This window comes from Gobio gobio, assembly GCF_949357685.1.
Source record: "Gobio gobio genome assembly, chromosome: 7".
NCBI classification, from domain to species: Eukaryota; Metazoa; Chordata; class Actinopteri; order Cypriniformes; family Gobionidae; genus Gobio; species Gobio gobio.
Genome location: NC_137103.1, coordinates 21,100,705 through 21,113,492, shown reverse-complemented (window position 1 = coordinate 21,113,492; position 12,788 = coordinate 21,100,705). Strand labels below are relative to the sequence as shown.

Here is a 12,788-nt window from a genome sequence, read left to right as displayed (position 1 = left end):
TGCCTAATATTTTTCTGGAAACCGTGATCAATTTTTTTCAGGATTATTTGAAGGATAGAACGTTTTTCATTTATTCGATTTAGAAATCTTTTGTAACATTATGGGCCCTATCATACACCTGGTGCAATTCTAGTTTCAGCCTGACGCAGTTATCATTTTGACGTCCAGCGTCACGTTGTTTAAATAGCAAATGCAAATGCAATTTGTGCGCCCATGGGCGTGCTGGCATGAAAACGAGGTGTGTTCAGTCACATTGTAGGCGCGTTGATATTTTGAGGCAACTGAAATAGACTGGGCCATTGACCAAATTAAACCTGGTATAAAGTCAATAGCGCAATATTTTTTTCGTTAGTTAAAGAGCGCATTAGTAATATGCGCCCATAGGTGGGTCCACACTTACCATTACACACAGGGACGCACAGCAGCACACAAACATTTTTAAAAAATTAAAGGATTAAAATGTAAAAGATTATTATTGTGTACATAAATATAAAAATTTCATAATGAATAGTCATTGCAGGTATCAGAATTACCTATGTGCAGTAATGACGTATGAAATTGGCTAATTATTTGACCAATCGTGCCAATACACACATCTATTTAAACTGACTCAGGTTGAGGGTGTCTATATTCCGGCATGTAAATAGGAAATCTGCCATGGCGCGAGCGCAACTGGCTTTTAAAGGGAATGAGAGATGATACTTGGTTTATTGCATGGTACGCCCGAAACACACCCATTACTCATTAAGAGACTAGGTAAAACCCTTTAAGACCATACGCCTGGCGCGCCGACCATTTTTCCCATCATTAAACTGGCAAAAGTGGATTCGGACACGCCCTAAGTGCACTTGCGCCGTGCGCTTTAGACCATGCGCTCAGATCGTTAAAATAGGGCCCTAAAAGTGTCTTTACGGTCACTTCTGATAAATTTTATGCTTCCTTGTTGAATAAAAGTATTCATTTATTTTAAAAAACAAAAAGCTTGCTGAACCCGAACATTTGAAGAGTAGAGTAAGTGTGAGACAAGATACTTTATAGCTGCAGTGTGTGAATAAATGAGTTGTGTTTCACACAAATACAGGATACCATGTGACACAACCTAGAGCCTCTTTCTCACCCACTCTCTCTCTTCCTATTTTCGTCGGAGTCGTCTATGTAGATGTATTTTTTGACTCATCCGTGCCGGTCTTGTGTGGCTCCCCTGTGAGGAAAAATCAGCGGGCACTAAGTATGGGAGAGAGAGAGATCATGGCTAACGGCTGGTGGTTGTCAAGGCCAAGCAAACTCCTTACGTGTCAGTATACAAGCACCTGTCTCTGTAGACTCATACACCATTCATAAATAGATGGTTTTAACATGTTCTGTTGGTTAAGTCTTTGCTCAATCAGCTGAACATGCCAACTCAACACTGAGACCACACACACACACACACACACACACACACACACACACACACACACACACACACACACACACACACACACATATTCCTCAGTTCCACAACCTAGTGACCTACTATGTTGGCAGCATTTTAAAGCATCAAAAGGACTCCAGACATTAAGACTGTTCCTAAAGGAAATCAGCATAATGAAAAAGGGATTGTCAGAAGACAATCCTTCAATGAATCCAATTAAACATACACCCGAGACGATGCATAAAATCATTCAATACTAAAAATTATCAATGAAAATAATTAAATCGGTTGCACTTTATTTAACAGTACATGTACTTACAGTGACTACATGGGTTAAGGTTAGATTTAGGGGTAGGTTCAGGGTTAGTACCTAGCTATTACCCAGTTATTGTAATTACTATAATAAGTACATAGTATGTACATATGTACAAGCAGGACTGTAAAATAGAGTGCTACCATTAAATCTAAAAGAGACATAATATTTTACCAAACGTGTTTATGAGCCTTTTGTAGTTGCTTATTAAAGTACTGCATTGTTAACGAAGCAAACACGCTAACAGAAAACTATTGAAATCAATTGTTAATCGCACCTCTTTTGCATTTCATGTGGTCATTTGTATGATATATGTAGAGTTTTAAATCAGTCACTTATTGACAGGGCCAAAAGTAACATTCACAGTATCAAATGCGAGAAAAAAATTCCCTTTGAACTGGTTTCAAATCAAACCATCTATTATATAAAACAGCTGTCGTTACCCTCACATCTTCTTCCTCAATGGAATACGTATATGTATGATGTTTATTTTGGATGTTTTTTTTCTCTCCAGTATTTCATCTGGCAACACATGTGGAATATTCCTCATATTAAGCCACCAGAAAAAAAGGAATTCAACAGCATATCTTTGAATATATTATTGAATAACACACTACAGTTGCAGTTGCTACACAACAGTTGCTAATACAAGCCTATATCAAAAGTATACAACAAAAAAATTCAAACAATAATTTCTAATAGTACATTGAGTTTAATTTATCAACACAGAACTGTGTTGTTTAATGTTTAATGTGATCGGTTCATCCTACATCTATTATATTTAGTCCCGAGAGTCTTTATGTCAGTGAAAAAACACATAGATCTACATGAGATATTTGTGTGTCCTAATGGGTTGGTGGTAGAATTTCCGTTAACCGTGCCAGAGGTTCTGGGTTTTTCTCATTAAAACCAAAGATGTTCATCAGTGATTGTATATCAAGAGCAGGGACACGTTTGTGTGCAATTTGTTTTGCGATTTCACCAAAACTAATAGAGTCCCCGCTACAGCGTTAAGCAATAGATTGAAGCGCTCATCTGTCACAAGCCACAAGAGAACAACAAGCACTCAGATTCAAAAACAACACGTTTCCTTTGTTTTGGGTACATCCGTGCAGCGAAATATTTCAAAAAGTGGTGGGGACAATATCAACCCTGGTAAAAGGTGGTGGGGACACTTTACACCCCTCCCACCCATAAATTATGCCTATGCCTGTCATGGCCTTATTTATGTGTGACAATAAGCATACGAGGTTCCAATTCACATAGGAAGCTCTTTTAAAAAGCATATTTCATGAGTTCACACTTACAAATAATCAGGAAAAGAGTATGCTGTCCAAGGGGAGGGCTCTGAGCTCGGATTTTGTCCAAAACCCAGAGTACTCCTCCTGTATCCTTAGCTGGGATAGGAACCAGCAGGGAGTGGCGGAGGGATGCAGAAAAACTGTTGAGAAACATAAGTGAGCCGTCTATGTATATATATGACTCAGTAGATCATTTGAACGTGTTCCTCCCACACTTTGTTAATAGAACATCATGTAGTCAGAACAGCAAGGCCACTCACTATGTTTTGGAACATGTGACAGTATTGAGTCATTTAAAGGGGTCCGGGGTCGGGTTCCAGAGCAGAGTGCTGTCCGTAGTATGCAACAACACTTCTACTAATCGTGCCACTTAGCTGAAGTGGAAGTTGTTTGGAGGGAGAGCAGACCACGTTCAGACATGACGCCACCTCATCTTTGTCGAACAGTCTTTTTTCAAGCCTGATTTTGATCTCTTTCTCTCTCTCCAGGCCTACGTCATCCTTCTCTCTCTCTATCTTTGTGTTTTATCTCTCCACGAGACGCTCTGGGCTCTGATTTCATGGTGGTTTACACTAGGCAAAAAACACAGAGCAGCTGCTAAAATTACAGTAGAGAGAACCTAACCAGTCTACTGACTGACTGCTGGGCGGAATGATGGTGCACACCATGCGACGGTAGAAATGTGTCACTGGTGGAGATTCTGGTGAACCATTTATACCAGAGTCCACTCTGTAAACTATGTTACAGACAGACATTTACAAAGTAGACAGTTTTATTGATTATAATGGGGGCGATTTAGTCACGCTGCTCCAATTGGGTGTGGTGTAGACGCTGTGTAAAGGCTTATTCACACCTAAAACGATAACTATAGGGGCTTTCACACCGGGTAGTTCTAAGAACTAGCCACCAGGGTGGTTCCCAGAGAACTGAAAGTTCCCCTAGGAACATTCTCCTGGTTGCATTTGCACCGCCAGTAGGAACTCTGAAGTGATGTAAGCCAAGCTTGTTGTTGTGACTTTTATACTTTTATATTGACGGCGCGGCGGACCTTTATTTTCATGGCACTGAGAACGCCAGAGTCTGAGCACACAGCTCTCACATTCTCCGTCTTCATTCGTTTATGATTTGTTTAACGGTCCTGTCTAATATGTTATTAGATAGAACTGTTATACACAGAAAGTAGACAGTATATAAAAAGGTATTAGCGTTTGCCCTGTGGTTGATGTCCAATGTCGCTGGCTGAGCAGAAATACATGATCATGTTTCGCTTGGTCCCCTCAAAGTTGCTTTGGATTTTCTCTTTAGCGTAAAGGTTGAGAGGTCCATCTATCACTGTTTTCAATGTTCGTAGAATTTGTTTCTGGAGTACATATATAGGCTATAATCTGTGTGTGTACATGGCTTTTTTTTTTAAATGACAAGTGCAGATGTTTTGCGTGTTTTCGACATCAGCATACATTTACGTCACTGGTAGTTCCTATTGTGCTGGGTTTGACCCTACTCTGAAGTAGGAGCTAAATTTGTTCCCCAAAGGGAAGTTCCTAGAACTAAAATCGCTCTTAGTTCCTGCGAACATGCCAAAATCCGGGTACTTCCAGCAATACTTCTAGGAACTATGAAAAGGTTCCTCCGGTGTGAAAGCCCCTCATAAAAATAATGATACTAGTGTCCAATTAAATAACTGTACACAAAATATTGATTTGAGTTTTAATATTTTATTAGCTTACCAAGCGCAAAACTTCCACAAGAAAAAAACATTCCTTGCAAGCGGAAAGCGCCGACTTCCGTTACCCAGATGAGTCTGCGTTATCAGTTTTTACTGGTTGTAAAGTAAAGGACGTTCTTACCAGAAAAACACAAAAGCAGAAGTGGCGTTGAGCTACTTGTTGCAGCAAGGAAGGCTAGAATGGCATTTTGAATGGCACTACACTTTCCTACACTTTCCTCCTGTCCCGACATTGTGACACGGCAACTGTCCGGGAACAATAGGAGTGAGCGGGAGTGGAAGCTCACTTGTTTTACTACCGGCACGACACAACCGAACAAAGACCCAAGCGTGAGTAGCGAGAGTATTCTATACTCTGCCAGCTGGCCCTTTGGCATTGTATAGAATGCCTAGGAAATGTGTGAAATTTAAACCACTTCATATTTTGCCTAAAAACCTCAGGCATATTCCCTAGCATTCTATAAAATCCCGGATTTCACACATTGCCAGTAACATATTCACAAAAAAAAAACTAGATTTGTAGGCGAGCCAAATGTTTGCATCTGGTGTGAACAGCTCCATATGAATGCACTATTTCTATTCAAAATCTTCATCGCAACTGAGCATTTGCATTTGTGGTGTGAAATCATCATAAAGTTTACGACACTGAAACTGCAGTAACATAGTCGTTCCTCCATCGTTTTGATTCAACAATATAGGGTTGATGTTAATGACATCTGTCAATGAAAGCTGTTCATTTTTTAAATCACATGTAACTGATGCACATTTTAATCCACACAGCTTTCTCCTCAATATAATTTCTCTGAGCATGGGCATACATGGCATGTGGGAACTACTTCACTATTTTTGTGCCTTTTGTTGTTTTGCTTTATTTGATGTTTGCTTCATTGTGGGTTCCCTCTTACATCCCTCCCCAGGGTTAAGCCATACCTTATGCATTTATGTACTTGCACACTCTTCAAAAACGGCACAGATGACACAAAAATATATAGATTGAAGTGTATCTACATTTAAATGGAATAAAAAATAAGAGTTCCCACACGTTAACTTGTTTATTTTGCGGAAAATGAAGATATATCTAAGTCTACATATCATAAAAAAGCTGTGGTATTATATATATACATCTTTTTTTGTGAATGTTCATTAGAACTATGGGTTCTAAAAACGCAGAATCATTGAATTATGTTGGTAATGATGGAAATAGTGACCAAAGTTGGCTAATGATGCTTTTGGGAAAGCACAGCACAGAAATTGCTCACTTGGCTCGGAAAAGATTTTTAACATAAAAATGATATTGGTCTAATGTCTAATAACTGGTTTGTTTTCAGTGAATGAATCGATTTTTCATCTGTATATCTTCCTTTCCCCTTCAGCCCTTGTTCCAGTTACCTAGACTTTTTTATTCTATTATTTTCTGGACCTGTTCTCCATGCACTCCTTGTCAGCCTTTACCCCGGTGCTCTGTGATTGTGGGTTACAAAGGGGCAGGAGCGTGTGTGTGGGTGTGTGAGCGGAAACCAGCCACTGACATTTCGAAAGCATGTTTCTCAGAGAAGAAAAAAACAGTGGTCAGGCGTTTTTGCAAAGTCATGGTGTGTGGGCGAGAGGTTGAGAGGGACTGTGCATATGATGTGTGAGATAATCGAGACCATAAAAGACCGAGAGGTAGATATGTGGTTGGTGGTCAGACGATGTTGCAGCGTTGACAGCATTTATGTGCGTGTGTCTTAATATCTCAACCAGAGAGTGTCAAGCCTACGCTTGTCAAGCAGAAACACAGATAATCGCAAGTTTTCAGAGGCAATTTCTCTCAGATCAGCATCTGGGCACCATTAGAAATGAATAAACACACTAAGGCTGGACTATATAGTTTTTTCAGTATTCTGACAATATTAAATATATATCAAATTAATGTTCAAACTTTAGGGGTCAATAAGTTTTTAAAGAAATGTATAATTTTATTTAGCAAGGGTGCATTAAGTTGATCAAAAGTGACAGATGTTTACATTGTTACAAAAATAAATCTGTCAAATAATTCTATTCATCAAAGAATTCAGAAAAAATATATAATGATTTCGACAAAAATATTGAGTTTTCAACATTGATAATAAGAAGAAATGTTTCCTGAGCAGCAAATAATCATATTAGAATGATTTCTGAAGGATCATGTGACACTGAAGACTGGCGTAATGATGCTGAAAATTCAGCTTTGATCACAGAAATAAATTACATTTTAAAATATATCCAAAGAGTAAACAGTTCTTTTGAACCGTTATAATATTTGTTATAACAATATTATTGTTTTTACTGTATCTTTTAATCAAATAAATGCAGGCTTGGTGAGAAAAAGAGAATTCTTTCAAAATCATTGAAAAATCTTACCAACCCCAAACTTTTAAAAGATAATGAATCTTGATCTTGATCTGAAACTGTCCCTGTTTGTTGTGTATCCATCTATAACTAATTGAATCTAATTCGCTGACAGGGTTTCATCGTCTAATCTGTTGTTGTTTACTTTCTTTTTACTAGCTCTTGCAAGTGACAGCTGTTGCTGTCTTTTCTGTTAACGCTTATGAGCTGATTTCGGCATTGTCTGCATTTTCTCTCAGGCGGAGAATAAACAAGGAAGCGGCAGCGCGTATCAAGTGACGCGTGAGAACCAATCACGTAGTGATTTGATTTTTTTTCAGCTGTAGATTCCCCGGCAAACTTTTGCGGTTGGTTATTTCTACAAAGGAAATGCCAATATTTGGATTAGACAGCGCTGTTTGCTTTACATTGATACCAGGCATGGCATGTTTATGTGAATTGAGACGGCACGGGAGCTCATGTTAGAACTTTTGGTGATTTCCGGAAGAAATCTAAAGGCGCGAGTTGACAAAATATAATGAAATAACCACCTTAATGTGTAATGTTGACATATTTTTTTATTTTGACATGAAAGCTTACATGCTAAGGGAGAAAACGGGCCCTGACCACTGCATGAAAAAGCAATGTTTTCACCTGCCGTGTCTTAAAATAGTTTTTCAAAATAGTCATTCTTTTAATGATTAGCATTCATATTTATTAACATAGCCATGCATACTACAACCCCAAATCAGAAAAAGTTGGGACAGTATGGAAAACGCAAAAAATTTTACTAAATTTACTTTGACTTGTATTTGATTGCAGACAATATGAACACAAAATATTTAATGTTTTGTCTGGTCAACTTAATGTCATTTTGTAAATATGCATCCCTTCCTGTCATTCAGACCTGCAACACATTTAAAAAAAAGTTGGGACAGTAAAGCATTTACCACTTTGTAATGTTGCCATTCCTTTTCACAACACTTAAAAGATGTTTAGGGACTGAAGACACCAAGTGATGAAGTGTTTTAGGTGTAATTTTGTCCCATTCTTCCTGCAAACAAGTCTTAAGGTGGGCAACAGTATGGGGTCTTCGTTGTCGCATTTTGCACTTCAAAATGTGCCACACATTCTCTATTGGAGACAGGTCGGGACTGCAGGCAGGCCAGTCAAGTACCCGTACCCTCTTCCTCCGCAGCCAGGACTTTGTAATGTGTGCAGAATGTGGTTTTGCATTGTCTTGTTGAATTATGCATGGACGTCCCTGGAAAAGATGTCTTCTTGAAGGCAGCATATTATGCTCCAAAATCTCTATGTACTTAACAGCATTAATGGTGCCTTCACAGAGGTGCAAGTTACCTTTGCCAAGGGCACTGACACAACCCCATACCATGACAGACCCTGGCTTTTGGACTTGTTGCTGGTAACAGTCTGGATGATCCTTTTCTTCTTTGGTCCGGAGCACACGGCGTCCATTCCTCCCAAAAAATACCTCAAATACTGATTCATCTGACCACAGTACACGTTTCCACTATGTGATAGTCCATCCCAGATGCCTCCGAGCCCAGAGAAGTCGACAACGCTTCTGGACACTGTTAACATAGGGCTTCCTTTTGGCACAGTACAGTTTTAACTGGCATTTGTGGATGTAACTACGTATTGTGGTACTTGACAAAGGTTTGCCAAAGTAGTCCTGAGCCCATGTGGTGATATCGCTTATAGATGAATGACGATTCTTGATGCAGTGCTGCCTGAGGGATCGGAGATCACGGTTTTTCAGCTTAGGCTTGCGCCCTTGTCCTTTACGCACTGAAATTCCTCCAGATTCCTTGAATCTTTTAATTATGTTATGCACTGTTGAATGTGAAATATCCAAATCTTTCTTTGAGGAACATTGTTTTTAAACATTTCAATTTTTTTCTCACGTATTTGTTGGCAAACTGGCGATCCTCGGCCCATCTTTGCTCCTAAAGGATTAGACCTTTCTTGGATGCTGCTTTTGTACCAAATCATAATTACAATCACCTGTTGACATCACCTGTTTCAAATCACATCATTATTTAACCATTTTACCTCATTACTAGCCCTAAATTGATCCTGTCCCAACTTTTTTTTAAATGTGTTGCCGGTCTGAATGAGAGGAAAGGATGCATATTTACAAATGACATGAAGTTGACCAGACAAAACATGAAATATTTGTGTTCATATTGTCTGCAATGAAATACAAGTCAAAGTAAATTTAGAAATCACTTCTTTTTTTCTTTTTTTTGCGTTTTCCATACTGTCCCAACTTTTTCTGATTTGGGGTTGTAATAAACATACTATTTTAACATCTGAAGTGCATGGCGCAGGTGCACTTAGTCCGAATCCACTTTTACTAGTTTAATGACAGAAAAAATGGTTGGCGTGCCAGACTCATGGTGTAAAAGGATTGTACCTAGTCTCTCAATGAGTCATGGGTGTGTTTTGGGTGTAACGTGCAATAAACCAATCAAAATCTCCCATTCCCTTCAAAAGCCAGTTGCGCTTGCACCATGGCGGATTCGCTATTTACATGGAGGAATTTGCGAGCGGAAAGACTGAACGCTTTCCAGGGAGGAATCCTTTTATTTTTAATATTTAAAAATGTTTGTGTACTGCTGTGCGTCCCTGTGTGTGTAATAATTGTGCACCCGGCTATAGGTGCACATTACTAACGCACCCTTTAAGTAACACAAAAAATACTGCGCTATTGACTTTAGACCAGGTTTTTGTTGGTCAATGGCACAGTCGTTAGCAATGCGCCAACAATGCACCTGAACACCTCGTTTTCAGACCAGCACGCCCATGGGCGAACAGATGGGCACAAGTGCATTTGCTCTTTAAACAAGGTGGCACTGGACGTGAAAATGATAACTGCATCGGGTTGAAACCCGCAAAACACACTTGCGTCGTGCCTGCCGTTGCATTGCACCGGGTGTATGATAGGGCACAGTTAGAATGGATTTACTCACCAACTTTAACACTTGGCAAGTTTAAATCAGAGAATCTGCTCTTGGAACATCTGTCTTAATGCTCTCAAATCTTCAGGAAACCGTACAGCCTAAAATGATTGCGACATGATGCTACGTAATTTTATATCGCAAGCAAAATCATTGCAAATACATTGTGAATATATTTATATATTACCAAGACCTAATTCAGACATACAGCACTGAAAAGGGCAGCATAAAAACAGTGTGATGTAGCATGAGATAACAACATAAGATGAAGTGATACAAGAGAGACACTTGCCTTATCTCCACTGGAGTAGAAGAAGTAACGCAGACGCACAATGTTGCAGTGGTCCAGTTTCCTCATGATCTGAAGCTCACGGTTCTGAAAAAAAAAACACAAAAAGAAGAAGAGTTTGATTAATGTTAATAATATTTTCAGCTACTAAAAGAGTTTAGAACTCAGCATCAGCAGGGTTGCACTTTATTTTACAGTACACTTACAGTGTACTTACATAAGAAAGTATTGGGTAATATGAGGTAACTACATGGGTTAAGGTTATATTTAGGGGTAGGTTCAGGGTTAGTACCTAGTTATTACCCAGTTATTGACTATACTTACTATAATAAGTACATTGTATGTACATGGGGAACAGGACAGTAAAATAAAGTGCTACCAACAGCAGTACTCTCATCTCAGTTTAACAAGTTGATGTCACTTTTAATCTTTGTGATCCAGCAAAAATGATTTAGAAGAAGAGTATTAAGGTGGCCCAATTTTCAAAATTAGTGAACATTATACAAGTAAATAACTCCAATTGGTCATTAATTCATTAATTTATTCAACATTAAGGGTGTGTTCACACTTGGCATGTTTGGTTCGATTGAAACACAACTCTGGTGCAATTGCTCTGTTAGTCCAGTTCATTTGAATAAGTGTCACCAGGAAGTTGGTGCACACCAAACTAGCGGACAGACAAACCTTCCAAACAAACTCTGATGCATTTTGAGTGAAATATGAACGCAACATGGACCAAAGACATCTAAACGACTCAAAAACAGGACATGATGTCACAAGATACAACCCTAAAAATAGGACAGAATGCTCAAGGATACCTGCTTCTTCTCGTCATAGTAGCTACATTTCCCATTAAAGTTTGTTAAAGCATCAGGACCGGCGTCTAGTTTACACATTTTCTAAAACACACCCTAAATTGCTGAAATTAAACCGTAAGGCTGTGATATAAGTGACATGCAATTCACATAAAAGACATACAAAGGAACAAATAAAGACAACAAAGAGATGTTTTCAACAGCCTTTATTAATAACTGCATATATTTCAGCTGCCAATAGCATATGGCAAACGATTGAACTCAATGAACCTGCAATAGTCTACTCGCTTAGAGGACTTCGGTCAGTTTTTGACCCATATCTGACCAGAATAATAGATGAAAATAGAGCTACTGAAATGGCCTGTAACCATGACAACCAGTATCATCTGGCGGCATCCACGAGAGAAATTGGCTAATCAACAGCTTTATTTAAAGCACCACCCACATGGTGTGCGTCTGAGAGAGAAGTTTCCTCTATTTACAACGAGAACAGCAGAAGATGATGGCAGGGCATTAAATGCAGGAAGACTTCATATCTAATACAACTTTAAGGCTTTTGAGGATTTGTTTAGGCAGGACAACAGTCACTTTTGAAAATAGCAGGGCTAATACATTAAGTGTCTGACATCAGTGTTCAGTTCATTCGGTTGGTGTGAAGCGATTTTTCAAATCTAAGTCCACTTGAAAATGTGGTCTGGGTTAAGGTGGTCACTTCGGTATAATTCACAATCAGTATGAAAAGAATCTGTACAAATTGTGAACCACTATAGATTCTCCTGGTCATGATAATTATAAAATAATGCATTTATCATAGCTGTTTCTCTCTGAATACACTTTGGATAGAAGCCCACATTCTTCACATCTCTTGCAATGCATATACACACACATTTGCATTTATACTGGAGTTTTACATTAAATGCAGCCTAATAGATCTGCTGCTGTGTATTATGTCATTAATATTAATCAAACAATATTGACAAGAAAAAGAGCTCTTAATTTCATTCATTTTGGTCTTAATTACTTTGTTTAACTTAAGCAATGTGAAGTTAATTGGTAAATATGTGAAAACATTCTAATTTAAGAGTAAAATCAATGTTAATATTTAAATTGATAAAAATACATTAAAAAAAGTATTTAAAGTTGTGTTTAATGGCATATTTGTTCCTGTTGTAGTATCAGGAATTGCGGAATTTTAATATTGGTTGGAGACAACATACCGGTAGTTGTGAAAAGCAACCTGTGGGGACAGGGAGGGGTGTAGAATCAAACTTGGGTTTGTGTGTGTGTTTTGTGTGACTCTGTTAGCCTGTAACTCCATCACAATCACACAGTTGGTGGTAATTTGTGAACACACTAGTCACTGCCAACTCTGCATACAGTCACTCTCATCAGGCCACTCCATTTACACATACAGCTTCACAACCGGCTGAAATCAACCAAATTATGACCTCTTTCACAAACAACAATAGTTTCATTTTCACGTCTTTCTCTCTCTGTGTAAAGCCCAAAGTAAACTTTTTGATATATTCAATTATTCACAAAACTGTATATTCCGCTTTTCATTCCACTGACCTGTGTTTCACATTTTTGCAGTTAAAAC

General features: G+C 38.6%; 1 protein-coding gene across 2 annotated transcripts in view; it reads right to left on the bottom strand.

Moving 5' to 3' along the window:
• Positions 1-12,788, bottom strand: part of gsk3ba (glycogen synthase kinase 3 beta-a) — a 74,713-nt gene that overhangs the window by 24,683 nt on the left and 37,242 nt on the right. For both annotated transcript variants that reach the window (XM_079821000.1, XM_079821001.1), the window contains exon 3: positions 10,377-10,460. In XM_079821000.1, the coding sequence (XP_079677126.1) occupies positions 10,377-10,460 (84 nt within the window). The remainder of the gene's footprint in view (positions 1-10,376; positions 10,461-12,788) is intronic.